This window comes from Sturnira hondurensis, unplaced genomic scaffold (genome assembly GCF_014824575.4).
Source record: "Sturnira hondurensis isolate 20B ecotype Veracruz unplaced genomic scaffold, ASM1482457v3 Scaffold0005563, whole genome shotgun sequence".
Lineage (NCBI taxonomy): Eukaryota > Metazoa > Chordata > Mammalia > Chiroptera > Phyllostomidae > Sturnira > Sturnira hondurensis.
The window spans coordinates 4,105,670-4,121,749 of NW_028078194.1; the positions used below are offsets into that span (position 1 = coordinate 4,105,670).

At 38.8% G+C, this 16,080-nt stretch overlaps 1 protein-coding gene across 1 annotated transcript in view; it reads left to right on the forward strand.

Annotated features, from left to right (window-relative positions):
• Positions 1 to 2,344: 2,344 nt before the first annotated feature.
• The window catches only part of KIF11 (kinesin family member 11), a 52,313-nt gene continuing 38,577 nt past the window's right edge, over positions 2,345 to 16,080 (forward strand). The window contains exons 1-7 of the mRNA XM_037047362.1: positions 2,345 to 2,622; positions 10,039 to 10,171; positions 10,631 to 10,728; positions 10,815 to 10,893; positions 12,352 to 12,537; positions 12,903 to 13,027; positions 15,988 to 16,078. Of these exons, the coding sequence (XP_036903257.1) occupies positions 2,546 to 2,622; positions 10,039 to 10,171; positions 10,631 to 10,728; positions 10,815 to 10,893; positions 12,352 to 12,537; positions 12,903 to 13,027; positions 15,988 to 16,078 (789 nt within the window). The 5' untranslated portion in view covers positions 2,345 to 2,545. The remainder of the gene's footprint in view (positions 2,623 to 10,038; positions 10,172 to 10,630; positions 10,729 to 10,814; positions 10,894 to 12,351; positions 12,538 to 12,902; positions 13,028 to 15,987; positions 16,079 to 16,080) is intronic.

Here is a 16,080-nt window from a genome sequence, read left to right on the forward strand (position 1 = left end):
TCCTGTCCCGCCAGCTATATAAGACCTCAGAACAAAGCACTTGCTCTCTTGGCTCTCTGGACACCTGGGGGCTTGCTACCCCAGCCTTCAGCCACCCTTACTTTTGCCACCCTTCTTTACCTGGAACCTATGCCTTTCACCCTCCACCTCCCGCCCCACCTTAGCCAGGCCTGTTCTCTTCCATGGAAATGAATCACTAATAAATCACTAACAGATTTGCTGATCTGTAATTCTTTACATGCATTGGTAAGAAGAACCAGGTATCCCCTGTCAACACCTCCAAAAACTTGCATTCTAACAAGGTAGATAGACAATACACAGTGTAATTACAGATTGTAGTGTTATGAAGAAGAACATAAACAGAGTTATGAAACAAAATCATAGGAGAAATACGATTTAGGTAGGATGGTTAAAAAGACCTTTTGAAAATTTATTTATTTATTTATTTATTTTTAGAGAGGGGAAGGGAGAGAGAAAGAGAGGGAGACAATCATCAATCAATGTGCGGTTGCCTCTCATGCGTTCCCTACTGAGGACCTGGCCTACAACCAAGGCATGTGCTCTGATGGGGAATCAAACCAATGACCCTTTGGTTCACAGGCCGTGCTCAATCCACTGGAGCCACAGCAGCCAGGGATAGAAAGGACCTTTTTAAAGACAAATTTGAGCTGACATCTGAAGTATAAGGATAGGTGGGTAATCCATGCAGAGGCAAACCGGAGACTTGTAGGCAGAGGGCACAGCGAATACAAAGGTCTGCCTGCAGGAAAGAGGTTAAAAACTCCAGAGCATGGTAGTAAGCTATGTGCACAGTAGTTGGAGTTGATGTTGATACAGGCAAAGGCAAATGAGGGCCTTACATGACATGGTAAGGAGTTTGGATTTTATTCTAAGTACAATGAGAAGCTAACTGCAAGGTTAAAAAGTGGATGAAGGGCATGATCGCTTTTGTTGTTGTTTTTTAAAATATCCTTTCCCTTTGCTGAGTGAATGCAGTGGGCAGAGAAGAAAAGAGCAAGTAGGGAGATCTACAATATTAAGGAAGTTAATTGTTGTTTAGGGAAGAGATAAAGAGGACTTTAACTAGAGGGGTCAGCAGATGTGATAAAACCAACAGGATTACACTGGACAAGGAGGACAAAGTCTAGTTAGCGCCATTTGTCTAGATGAGAAAGATGAGGACAGAGGCAAGGGGGATAAAAAATTTCGCTTTGGATAGTTCCATTTTTGAGATGCCGATGAGCCTTCTAAGAGATGTCAGTAGGCATCTGATTTTGTAGAATCTCCATTGACCAGCGATGGAGGCTTTAGATGTACATGCTTTCTTGGGGAAATAAGGGACCTGAGAGCTTTCCACTCCATCTGGTCGTTAAGAAACTAAAGTGACGCCTAGACTGCTGTGGGGTAAGGGTAGTCCAAAAGCGCAGCTTCCTGGGCTGGCTATGGCAAAGGCCCATAATTCAGTATGCCCGGACCGAGTCACAGAGCGAAACAGGTCGAAGAAACCTTAACACCACCACCAAGCCCCTAGTACGCCTACGGAATGCCGGAGGTCACTGAGCGTGGGCGGGACCCAGAGAGCGCTGCCTGCTGGGATTTGTAGGCTGACCTTGGCGGACGTTTTCCCAACTTCCTCTAGACGCCCACTGGACGTTGCGCCAGGTACTTGAAGGGTAGCATACTCTGAGCCTGCATCAGTTACTGCAAAAGCATCGTTCCAACGGGCAAATCTAATCTTCATTTCATGCTTGGAATCATTTTGCAACGGCGGCTACTTCTCATCTCGACTACTTCTCAAAAATGACATCCAGTGTCCCATTTATCACGAGTTGGTACCCGTTGTAGTCTTGTTTCTTAACACTTCCTAATTATTCTTCCAGACTATACGGGAAGCTTCCTCCGAGATAGGGACTCGCTTCGGATCTCTCTCCTCTGTGCTCTCTCCTCTCAAAATTCTTCAATAATAATGATAATCATGGCCAGTCTTTCTGAGCGCTTAACTGTATGTTCTAATCTAAAGCTTTTTTACCCGCACTAGCTCTTTCTCACAAAGCCCTCTGAAACAGCTGCTATTATTTTTATTGTGAGGACACTTTAGTTTAAAGACGTTATATAATTTAAGCAACACTACGTTGAAGTAGTACACTGTTCTCGCCTGCGTGTCTCTCACTGGACTACAAGTTCTAGTGGAGCGCCTATGCATCAGCTTTTTATTTTCCCGCGGGCTACGCCCCAAGGGCGGGGCTCTGGGAATAACACCGCGTCCCATCGTGCCTTGCGTGCCCGCGCTGCTATTGGTCAGGCTACAGGGCTCCGTTTTCAAATTGAGGCGCGGAGACGTTGTTCCGTTTCTGGGCGTCCGGTGGAGGCGAGGTTGGTGATTTGACGGCTCCGCTGGCGCGGGACGGAAGACGCATCCAGTCAGAGCCCCTAGTGGAGAGCGGGGACTCCGAGCTGCTCGCGTCGGGCTCCGTCTCCAAGCCGGCACTCGGCAGGGGAGGAGGTCGTCCCAGTACCAGGCTTTGTTTTGTCGGAGGGTTCCGTCATGGCGTCCCAGCCGAATTCCTCCACGAAGAAGAAAGAGGAGAAGGGGAAGAACATCCAGGTGGTGGTGAGATGCAGGTAGGGCGAGGATGGTGGGATTCGAAGCGCCCGGCTTTGCTGCTGTGCTCCCTCCTTCGCGGTCTGAGAGGAATTTTCATTTCTGAGGGGAGCAGATCTTTGCTTCATAGTGCTCCGCAGTCCGTTGATGAAGTGGCCCCATGTTGCTGTGAGGAGTAAATTAATGTCTTTTTCACAAAAAGGGATATGTGGGGGCGCAAAAATTTTTTTTCCTTCCACCTTCTAAATTCTTTTAACTGGGCTAATAAATTAATGTGAGACAGATTATCAGGAGAGAATGCCCACAATTTATTATGGATGTACGTGCAGAGGTGCCGTAAGAATTCCTGAGACCCCAATACGCATTGGGCATTTACGGTTTGATATGCCATTTTGGACAAAGGAGAAGCGGGGCAGGGGTCTGGGATTTCAAAGAAAGTAGGAAGTTTACAGGTTCGGGAAAAAGCAAATTCTTGCTAGACCACCCAGAAACAGTGGTACACAGAAGGAAGTTCAAAAAGCAGGCTTTGCTAGATTTCTGTCTGCCACACTTAAAAATAGTGTGTATTATGGTGAAAAGGTGATGCTCCCTTCGTTTAGGGAGGTTTTTGTATCTGAATTCCTTTGAGCAGGTAAGGAGGACGGTCAAAGTTTCTGTGTCACTTGTTTCTTAACAACCATTTTGATTTCTAAAATCAAAAACCCAAAAGGTGTATTTTGGGGCTGCAAAACTTTGGCCGCCTTCGGAGATTTGTGTCAGAGCTGATAGTTTAAACTACTATATTCAGATGGAGAATTTGATCACCGTTCTTTAGTGAAAGGGGCATCCTGTTTTGAAGGTAATTCGACAGAGATTTAGATGTTGCTTTTATAGGCCACTTTTTTAAATAGGCCACTCCCTGCAGTTTGTTAGCTTGGAAAATAAGACTGCGTACCCACTTTCCAGATGTTTTGGCACTTACATTATTGTGATTGCCATCCTCTCCACCTCTACAAACATAATCAGTCATCTGTTTATTCTAGGTGCAAGGTTTTCTTAATTCCTACTAAATAAGTAAACATCAATATATGTAAGTTTTAAAAATTAAGTTATAATAGAGTGAGTTTCAAAAATCGAGGAGACCACTTAAGCCAATATAGCCATCTGGTTGTGCTGCAACTTAGTCTCCCCTGTGACAAAGGAGACAGCTTTTTCCTAGTGGGTGGAGGTGTTCAACTCTCCTCTGACGGATTTCCAAATAACTTCTCAGTTTTAAAATTAGCTGGTACAGGAAGAACATACTTGTTGTTCAAACTGTTGCTTAATTAGAGTTTGATTTATTTAGCTTTTTAGAGGCCTTCCACAGTTTACTGGTGAATATTTTGTGTGTCTCTTTGTTGTTGTTGTTGTTTTAAAAACTCTACCATCAGCCAAATTTTCTATAAGTCCAAAAGTATTCTAAAATTAAAATACTATTTAAAAAACATGTCAACAAGTTTCCTAGGTTATTGTTTAGTCAGTTTTGGTGACTTAATTGTACATATCAAAGGTAATAGCTAGCTTTTTAAACTAGGGGCCAGAGAGGAAATTAGGTGGTAACCTTATGTCTAGCTAATTACCTGTTGTATTCTAGGGCTTCTGTTAATAGTTGCTTATTTGAAGGTTTTAAAAAAATGAACAGTTTTACAAATGCAAATTCATAAGTTATTTTGATCGTTAATAAACCTAGGCAGTATTATATTTCTGTGTGGTTTTATTTTCTTTATTTTTTAACAAAATATGTCAGGCCCATAAAAAGTTATGAAGAACCATGTAACAGACATCTGTACATCCATCACCAGATCAGAAACAGAACAGCCATTACACTTGGAGCCCCAGTGTGTTTCCTCCCTAATTCCCAACCTTCTCCCTAACCCCAAGAGTTAAATATTACCCTGAACTTTATGTTTATTATCACCATAGATTTCAAGCTTAAGCTTAAAAGGAATTTCTTTTATTTTTAAAAAAGATTTATTTATTTATTTTTAGAGAGGAGAAGGGAGGGAGAAAGGGAGAGAAACATCGCTTGTCTCCAGTCATGTCCCCAATCTTATCCCACTGGGGACCTGGCCAGAAACCCAGGCTTGTGCCCTGACTGAGAATTGACCTGCAAGCTTTTGCTTCACAGGCAGGTGCTCAATTCACCGAGCCATACAACCAGGGCTCTTTTATTTTATTTAATCACTATTGAAAAGTGCTAAGGTTATATGGTATAAAGAGATGTTTTTTCAGATTAGCCTGGCTTTTTTGTTTGTGTGGTTTTGCTCTGAAATAGTCTTTGTAATGCAAATATGTTCTATCTTTAGTAGATAAACAATTTAAGAGGTCCTCAAGGTGGTCAGATCTTTGCTGTAAAGGGCCTAGATAGTAAATATTTTAGGCTTTTCAGACCACATGTTCTCTGTCACCTATTCTTTTTCAGTTAAAATTTTTTAAAAAATTGATTTTAGAGAGAAAAAAGAAGGGAAGGATGGAGGGAGAGAGAAAAAGAGAGAAACATTGATTTGTTGTTTATTCATTGGTTGATCCTTTTGTGTGTCCTCACTAAGGATCCAACCCACAACCTTAGCATATATGGGGACAGCACTCTAACCAACTTGGCCAGCGCTAAATTTTTTTTTTCAGTTTTAAATTTTTAATTCTCACAGTTTGTTATAGTCTGACTTCATTACTTGATTACACTGACTACAATCTTTAGGGTGTTCTTTTATTGTACAATAACATATGAAGAGAAGTTTTTATTCTACCGATACATAGCTCAAGATAAAGGTATAAATGGAATTGAGAAACTGAGATGTTTTAATCAAGAAATTGCTTTGATACAAAGACACACATACACAAAATACCCCTCCCCCTTGTATACTCTACAGCTGGGGTATCCAACCTTCTGGCATCTCTGGGCCACACTGGAATAAGAATTGTCTTGGGTCACACATTAAATAATTGTGACATGTAATCACACACAAAAAAACACCCTCGTAATGTTTTAAATAAATTTACAGTTTTGTGTTGGGCTGCATTCATGGCCATCCTGGGCCACGTGCGGCCGGGGGCTGCAGGTTGGACACCCCTGCTACAAGTTGGCACAAACCCTATGAAGAACATAATACAGAGATTTTAGGATTTAAGTTATTTTTTAGCATTTTAATTTAAACAGGTGCTTAGGCAATGTAGATATTAACATATCTGAGTTATTCATACATTTTAAAGTATATAATTGCTTTTTGTTTGAATAGCCCAGACCAAACCTCCCTTAAATAGTAACACCACATGACACCAGTTACCAAGTAGAAAACAAAATTGTGATTCTGTATTAAATCAGCAGAGGCTATTTTAGAAAGGACAACTTGGAAAATAAAGACTCAGAGTCATTTTTCCAAGTTAAGAACATTTTAGTTATTAGTAATGAGCTAAATGTAAAGGTAAATAAGCTAAAGGTAAATTTTTTTGAGCTGTTTATAATTTACTTTGTTGAAAAGAGACTATTTCACTATTCCACTATACTGTGATAGTGGAACAGCAAGTTTTGTTGTTGTTGTTGTTTTTAATAGTCCTCACCTGAGGACATTTTGTTTTCATTGTTGTTAGAGAGAGAGATAGGAAGGAAAAGAGGGAGAGGGAGAGCGAGAGCAGCATTGCTGGGTTTCCTCACCTAAGCGCCCAGACCAGGGATGGAACCCACAACCTAGGCATGTGCTCTGACTGGAAATCAAACCACAATCTTTTGTTTACTAATCCAGCCAACTGACCCACACTGTCCAGAACTGATCCAAGTGTTTTTCAACCTTGAACAGGTTTTCTGAAGTTGGTATCTTATCAGCAAAGCATTATTCCTGGCATACTCCTCACAGTAGGACATGAGGTCCATGGTGCTGTTGAAACCTTGATTCTTTCACTGGAGGCTTCTAATAAAAACTGCACAGTTCTTCCCTGGGCTATGTTGTGGGTGTGTGCTGATTTGCTGGACATCTTTTACTTGAAATCAGTAAGACGTCATGTGACCTGATGTTTGATGTAAGTGGTGGAATGAATCTGCCAGTGTACTGCTTCTACCACCTTCAGACAGCCAGTATCTGAAATTTTTTGTTAGATTTTATTTATCTACGGATGTGTGATGTGTGAGAGAAGCATCAGTCAGTTACTTTCACATTCCCACCCTGGGATGTTCCCTGACCTGGAATCCAGGAGTGTAGGATGATAACCAACCCACTGAGCCACACCAATCAGGGCTGATATATATAAATATATAAATATATATATATATATATATTAAACAACCCTTTAAAATTGTCAAATTATTCTTTGACAAGTCAAAGGCTAGATTTGCTCCACAGGTAGAAAGATATTATAAATCCCTACATGATATAGCTGCTAGTTATCTTTCTGATTTGACTAACTCCCCTGCCCCGCCCTCCGCCATCACACACACACATTATAAACATATATCTACCACCCAGTTGGGCTGACTCCCTTGGTTGGAGCATGGTCCATACACCAGAAGGTCTCCAGTTTGATCCGTGGTCAGAGCACATACCTAGGTTGCTGGTTCAATCCTTGTCTGGGGGCATAAAAGAGGCAACTGATCACTGTTTCTCATTTCTATTTTTTCTCACCATCCCCTTGTTCTTTATCTAAAATCAATAAATATATCCTCCGGTGAGGATTAAAAGACTAAACAAAACACATCTACCATACTCTACCTTGGTGCCTTTGCCATTTCTCTCTGCCTGGAAAGCTTTTTCTACTAGAATAGTCACATGGCTGGCTCTCTCACTTGTTTTCCTTAAATATCACCTTGATCAGAGAAACCTTCCCTGACCACTCTAAAATAAGAATAGCAACCACCTATTTTCCCCATTCATCACTTCCTATCCCCTGGTCTGCTATTTTCATTTAGAATTTATCAGCACCAAATATATTTATTTGTTTGTTTGATTGTCATCTCTTCCTGATTACCCCTACACACAAATTAGGATAAAAGCTCCCTGAGAGTGAGAACTTGGATGTTTTGGATATTTTCCATGAAACTTGGTTATGATCCCTGCTATATATATCCCAAGTGCCTAGAAAAGTGTCTGTCACGTTATATGTATTTGATGAATGTTTATGGGATGAATGAATAATTTTAGTACAGGACAAAATTTTCTCCCCCCCCTTTTTAAAAAAAAATTTCAGTTACAGTTGACATTTAATATACTAGTTTTAGGTATACAGCATAGTGGTAAGACATTTATAAAACTAATGAAGCATTGTGCCCCCCCCCCCGCCCCATAAATCTAGTACCCATAGTTATTACAGCATTCTTGACATGTATTTACTATGCTGAACTCTATATCTCCGTAACTATTTTATAACTGCCAGTTTGTACTTAGTAATCCCTTCACCTGTTTTCAGTGCTCCAATCCCCCTCTCCTCTGGGAATCATCAGTTTGTTCTCTATGAATTAGTTGGAATTTGTTCTGTTTGTTCGTTTGTTTTATTTCTTAGATTCCACATATAAGTAAAATCATGGTAAGTTTGTTTGTTTATGCGAGAGAGACATTGATTTGTTGTTCCACTTACATGTGCATTTAATGGTTGCTTCTTACATGTGCCCTGACCTGAGATCCAACTCACAACCTTGGCTATCAGGACAATGTTCTAACCAATTGAGCTATCCAGCCAGGACTTAAGGACTTTTAAAAACACAATCCTCAATCTTCCCTCCCTCACTATTTTGGTTGTTCGAATTTGAATATAACTCTAGTGAGGCCAAGAAATTGATGAGTTTGTTAGTGTCATCAATAGGAACCTTGCAAAATTTTAAAAAGATTTTTTTGTATATTTATTTTTAGATGGGGGGAAGGGAAGGACAAAGAGAGGGAGAGAAACATCAGTGTGTGTTTGCCTCTCGCATACCTCCAACTGGGAGGGTCTGGTTTGCAACCCAGACATGTGCCCTGACTGGGAATTGAGCCAGTGACCTTTTGCTTTCCAGGCTGGCATGCAATCCACTGAGACACACCAGCCAGGGCACTCTACTTTATATTCTTGGCTTTCCTCAGTATAAGTTGGTTTTTACCTAGTTTCGTTGAACTTAATGATGCATGCTGTGAATTATGTGCATTGTTTAGGTTTCAGTACATTTGGCAGGTGACAGCATTAGCAGCTATCCTGGGAGTTGCTGAGTTTTATTTCCTAGGATCACAAATTTGGTCTTCTGACCAGTCAAAAATATGCTAGGGAGTGGGGCATGTCAGAGTAAGTTGAGGTATCCTTCTTAAAATAAACAGCAACTCAGTTTGTCTAGTGATAAGGAGAAAGATAATTTCCTGTTTGGCACGTCCTTCCTTAATATTTGATATTCTTTGGGAAAAATGAACTCTGGTCAAGGGTACATCTCTCCTTTTGGCTCAGATGTGTGTTAAGTACTGTATATAAGTAACCCTATGGTTGCTACTCTGTGACCACGGTTTTTTGTTTATAAATCTTTCCCATCATTCCTGTTAGGGTGACATTTGTTAAGCTATGTAGTTTGACAGATATTTGAGTGCCTACTGGATGCTAAGCATAGTAGCAGTCACTCGGAAAACAGTAAACTAAACAGGATTTCTTTCCCTACGTTGCTGATTGGTTGGTACTCTAATAATGACTGGCAACATTACTAGCCCCATTTTAAAATTAGGACACAGTCACAAAGTGCCACACTGCCCAAGCAGAATGGATGAGAGTCCTCACTGTACTGAAATGCTTATGGAGAAATTTAGCTTAGAGGATTATTAGTTCCTCAGGAATTCTTTGACATCACTCATGCTTCCTCCACCGGACCCTGTTCCAATCAGAACCACATTAAATCTTTACTGTATGTTCCTAACAGTATCCTTTGCATACTCTTTCTAAACATCACCTCTTGTATAATCCTGTTTTGTCACTGTTTGCTACTAGACCTCACAGTGCTGTGAGGACATACTGAGTTAACACATATAAAGCACTTAGAATAGTGAGTACCTGGGATATAGCAAGAACTCAATGTATTTGTCATTATTTGTAGCTATTTTTAAAATTTTGTTCCACTTATCCACCGGCAGGTTCATATTTTGAGCACAAATTTGGCATATTCTTTCTCCTACATCATAATCTAATGTGGTCAAATTCTAAGAACCTGGGAACAGAATTCTGAAAAATAAGTTTGGCATCTTTTACAGGTTAATTCTGTGAGCATCTACTCCAAGAAATTGTCAGAATTGTAATGTTTTACATATTCTTGAAAATTCAAAAAAATGGTAATATTTCTGGGAATTGAAACCCATAAAAAGCAGTATCATTTAGTCCCTATGTCCAGTAGTACAGTCAAAATGTCACATTAATCTTGTCTAAGGTAATGTCAGTATTATCATAAATGTGTATTCTTGAATAACATTGTGTATTTCTTTTTGTAGACCATTTAATTTGGCAGAGCGGAAAGCATGCGCCCATTCTGTAGTAGAATGTGATCACGTACGAAAAGAAGTTAGTGTACGAACTGGAGGATTGGCCGACAAGAGCTCAAGGAAAACATATACTTTTGATATGGTATTTACTTCTTAAAATGCTGCTACTTCTCTGTTACTCATGAATGCAAAGTTATCCTGGTATACATACTTCCTTTAGGTTCTAGTGTACAGTGACAAATTTCAGTTGACTGAGTTGTCAGTGGTTTCTAGAGGGCTGAATGAGTTAATTTTTTTAAAAGATTTTCTTTATTTTTAGAGAGAGGGGAAGGGAGGGAGAAAGAGAAGGAGCTAAACATCTATGTGAGAGAGAAACATTAATTGGTTGCTTCTTGTTTATGTCCCCCACTGGGGACCTAACCTGCAACCCAGGCATGTGCCCTGACTAGGGAATTAAACTGGAGACTTTGCACTTTGTGGGATGACACCCAACCAAGCCAACCAGTCAGGGCTGAATAGTTAATATATTAAAAATAAAATCATTAAAGTGGGTAATTTTTAAAATGTTTTTCTTGAGGAAATGCTTTGATTTTTTTTATAGGTTTTTGGAGCATCTACTAAACAAATAGACGTTTATCGAAGTGTTGTTTGCCCAATTCTGGATGAAGTTATTATGGGCTATAACTGCACTATTTTTGCGTGAGTGAATTATTTTTCAAATTGATGAAAAGTTTTAATAATGTATGTGTTCGTTTCTTATTCAACATTTTTGTTAATCCTGACAGATACGGCCAAACTGGCACTGGAAAAACCTTTACAATGGAAGGTGAAAGGTCACCTAATGAAGAATATACTTGGGAGGAGGTATTTGTTGATTAAAACAGACTTCCGTCTCTGAAGTAGCTGAAATATAACTGAATAAAACTTGGCTGAAGGACTTTGTCTTGAAATAGAGAAGAGTACCCATGTTAATAATAGCAGGAATTTATGATTAGCTACTACTATAGTAGAATTAGTATATATGATATAGCTTCTGTTTAAGAAATATATAGTCTCATTGGGAGATACTGGACCAATCCATATGGTACAGTTAAGTGATGAGAGAGGGGTCTGTCTGGGACAGAATAGTTGGAGAAGAATATTGTGGAAAAGTGGAATGCAAGTGGGGTTTAGAGGGGAAGACTTTGCAATGAGGGAATGAATCTCAAAGTTAAAGTAGCAAGGGGCAGTATTGTGGTTGCTATGATCACTGTGAGTGTTCAAGAAATTAAGGTCACTGCATTGTTGAATATAGTAGGGAACAAATAGTACATTTCACAAAGGTTTTCACCAAGTGTTTCACTTAATTTAGTGACTAAGTCAGTCATTATTAACGTTTAGGTGTTGTTATTATTAACATGTAGGTAGATCCTTTTTTCCTAAAGGTTACATAGTTGAGGCATTAACTTTATGCATGGATAATAAAGGTACGGAATTGTAACTAGGAGATTATAGAATAGGCTTAAGGCACAGTTTTAAAGATTTTATTTCGTTTCTTTTTTTTAAAAGATTTTATTTATTTATCTTTAGAGGGGAAGGGAAGGAGAGAGGGAGAGAAACATCCATGTATGGTTGCCTTTCGTGCGTCCCCTGCTGGGAGTTGGCCTGCAGGGAACTGGCCTGCAGCCCAGGCATGTGCCCTGACTGGGAATTGAACCGCAATCGTCTGATTTGCAGGCCCGTGCTCAATCCACTGAGCTACACCAGCCAGGGCTTAAAGATTTTATTTCTTTATTTTTAGAAAGAGGGCAAGGGAAGGAGAAAGAGTCGGAGAGAAACAACATGTGGTTGCCTCTCACATGCCCCCAAAGGGGTCCTGGCCTATAATCCAGGCATGTGCCCTGACTGGGAATTGCACTGGTGACCTTGAGGGCTGGCCTCATCCACTGTGCCACACCAGCCAGGGCAGGTTAGGGAATATACTTTTAATGGGCCATTTTCCTGATTAAAATGGTGGTATTATGTACTCATAAGAACAGTTGGAAAGAATTATGGAACTTGGCTTTATAAATAGCTTGATTCAGCTGTTTTTTTTGTGTAATGCTCAGGCACAAAGTGTCTGGCAGGCATGGCAGATTAGTGGAAGGTATAAAGAATAATTACTGTTTAATAGACTGTTGCAAATGACTTGGCTTCTCTAACATTAGCTTAGGTTTTTTTAAACTTGTTTTGATGTAGTTACACTTAAATATACTATAAAGCAGGCCCTTGTTATGTGTTTTAATTGCCACAGTAAATGCTATTCTGCCTATATCTTAGCCCTGATTAATATTACAATTTCAGGATCCTTTGGCTGGTATAATTCCACGTACTCTTCATCAGATTTTTGAGAAACTTACTGATAATGGTACTGAGTTTTCAGTCAAAGTGTCCTTGTTGGAAATCTACAATGAAGAACTTTTTGATCTCCTTAATCCATCCTCTGATGTTTCTGAGAGACTACAGATGTTTGATGATCCTCGTAACAAGGTAAGTCAGTCTTTGGGAATGAAATATCTGCAAATTTTAATGTGTGTTGCTTTGAGAAGTCTGTGTGTGTGTGTGTGTGTGTGTGTGTGTGCCAATCTAATGGGTGCTTTTTTGATATTTGGTNATAATGGTACTGAGTTTTCAGTCAAAGTGTCCTTGTTGGAAATCTACAATGAAGAACTTTTTGATCTCCTTAATCCATCCTCTGATGTTTCTGAGAGACTACAGATGTTTGATGATCCTCGTAACAAGGTAAGTCAGTCTTTGGGAATGAAATATCTGCAAATTTTAATGTGTGTTGCTTTGAGAAGTCTGTGTGTGTGTGTGTGCCAATCTAATGGGTGCTTTTTTTGATATTTGGTCAGAGGGGAGTGATAATCAAAGGTTTAGAAGAAATTACAGTACACAACAAGGATGAAGTTTATCAAATTTTGGAGAAGGGAGCAGCAAAAAGGACAACTGCAGCAACATTAATGAATGCATACTCTAGGTAAGAAAACCACTGTCCCCCTCATGTTCCATTTTCTTTGTTTTTTTTTTAACTTTTTAAAAAGATTTTATTTATTTATCTTTAGAGGGGAAGGGAAGGAGAGAGTGAGAGAAATATCAATGTATGGTTGCTTCTCGTACATCCCCTGCTGGGAACTGGCCTGCAACCCAGGCATGTGCCCTGACTGGGAATCGAACCACGATCATGTGGTTCACAGGCCTGTGCTCAATCCACTGAGCTACACCAGCCAGGGCATGTTCCATTTTCTTTTTAAGAATGCTTAGGAACTTGGGGAGAATCAAATTGGGGTAGGTCAAATTATGTGAGTCACATACCTAGATGTTATGCTAGACTGCATGTAGTAAGTGGTTCGAGATTTATGGGGAAGCACCAATATTGGAAGAATGCTGAAGGGAGAACCAAGACAAGTCAAACTATTAAGCAGAAGTATCAAAGTTTTTTTAAGTTAGACTTTTTTCCCCCTCAAATGGAATTGTACATGGGATCCCAGATTAAAATATAGCTGCTGTGGTTGATTTGGGGATGGAATTCTCTGAGGCTTATATCCTCAGCCTTAAGAAAGCTTATTCCTAGCATTTTTCTGAAGCCCCTATATATACTTAAAAAGCGGTTTTAAAGCCCTTGGTTTAAGTAAGGATTAGATGAAAGTCAAATGACTTTATTTTTTGAACTTTATTTTGGTATGATTAACAAAACTGTGTATATTTAGTTTGTACAACATTTGTTTTTTCGGATAGCTTCATTTTAATGTAAGAAGACAGATGATCACTAACACTGACTTTCAAGGAGAAAGGGGGCATACTTGATAGTACCCTCTATAGGGTGAATCCCAGACTCTTCAAATGTAGTTTACCAAGTTAGAAGTAACTTTCTCCCTCTTGGTTTTTGAAGGAAACATCAGAGTGTAATTGCTAGAATTAGGTATTTGTGTTTAGTTCCAGTTCCACAGTTAACTAAATACAACTTCAGGTGAGTATGTGAACTTACCTGAATATCAGTTTCCCTGAGCTACAAAATGATTGTTAGGACTAGATCTCTTATTTCCTTGTTCCCTTGTTATTGAAATTTGTACAATATTCTATAACAATTATAGTTGCAACTTTATACAAATATGTATACATTTAAAGAAAGAATAAAAACAACATGGAAGTAATTAAAATCATGGAATTATGGGTGATTTTATAATTTTATTTAAATTTTCCTATTATAGCTTTTCATTTTTTGAAACTTACATTATAAATCAATTTTCAATGAAAATTCAATTCTATGATTGGCTTGTAACTTTTATATAGAATGAAATGGAGGAATGAATCTAATACTAGGTAAAATTTCTTTTCTCTAAAAATGCTGAAATACAAAGTTCCTATTTTGTAAATTTGTATAATCTGGGTCTCCTTTTTTGTATATATGTAGACTGGGATACATATCTCATTTTTCAAACACAATTTTAATTACTTATTTTAGAGAGATAAACATCACTTTGTTGTTCCACTTATATAAGCATTTATTCATAGCTTCTTGTATGTGCCCTGACCAGGGATCAAATCCACAACCTTGGCATATTGGCATGATTCTCCAGCCAACTGAGCCGCCCTGGCTAGGGCAATATGACTTTTTATGAATGTATGTGATAAAAGAGAAGGAAGACATAATTAAATTTTCTAAAGTCAGAGTTGACATCTATACTTAATTGTAATTAATTGCAGTCTTAGATTAGGAATGGGTAACCGTTGGTAGAAAAACATGAACTGTATGTTATGGTTTAGATTTATAGCTTATATTTATATTTTTTCTTGTGCCTGTCTTTTTTTCAGTAATTTTAAATAATTTAAGTTTTGTAAAAATGATATTTATTGCAAAATTTCTCAAGTAACATGAAAAGTACAAATAAGAAGATTACCATATTCCCTACTACCAATGACATCAACAAACAATGATGGTCACCAAAGGATACAAAAAGGAAAGATGCCTCAGGTGTCTCTACAGTTGAGAGCCATATAACAGTGTTTGGTTGTGGTGAATGGTGTATATGACAGTGGTCTTTTATGACTGGAGTATAGCTGAAATGCTCCTGTCACCACTGATGTCATAACTGTCAACAGTGTAGAGTTAAAGCATTACTAGTGTGTTTCGGTAATGCTGATGTAAACAAACCTACTGTGCTTCCAGTCATAAGAAGGTAAAGCACATATAATTACGGTAGTAGACAATATACCATTTAGTTTGAGTAAGTACACTCTATGATGTTTGCATAAATGTAGCCCAACAACACATTTCTCAGAACATATTTCTGTTCAGTTGTACATGACTAATTTTTGTATCCTTCAGATAAAGCCGAATGTCAGTATGCAGCATAAGATACACTTTAGAATACTTTATAATCTAACAGTGATTATCTTCTGGTGTTTTGGTAATCATTGTTAGGTACTATTTCTGCTGTTCAGGGAAAGGAGTTTTACCTATTTCTTACGACATTCTCCAAGCAGAGCGATGTACTTTTGCAGTAGTTGACACTGTGGGGGAGTAATTGGATGACTTGCCTGGTGCTGTTTGAATTTATGGTAATGACATATTTCAGGTGGTTCAGGAATAGGAAGATTGATTGCAAGCCTTCCCTTTGGACACACCAGGCAGCTGTCCCAATCCTGTCCCACATTCAGTTTTCAGGGGCGCCTGAGGATTCTAGTTCCTAAGTCTTTTAGAGTGTTTTAAATAGCTTCTTATTGTATTCTCTTACAGGCAGTAGGTACAAGAAAGCAAAAACCTAATTGTTGTTTTATCAACCTTCTGTCTTCTAAAATCTTATTGATATCTCCTGTCAGATACTATCTTTTTTTACTTTTGTAGATCAAGATCTTTCTTGGCTGTTTTCAATTTTTTACAGAAAGCAAATAATATTTTGTATTATAATGATTGGGCAACTTGATCTTGTTTTCTAGTCGTTCCCACTCGGTTTTCTCTGTTACAATACATATGAAAGAAACTACAATTGATGGAGAGGAGCTTGTTAAAATTGGAAAGTTGAACTTGGT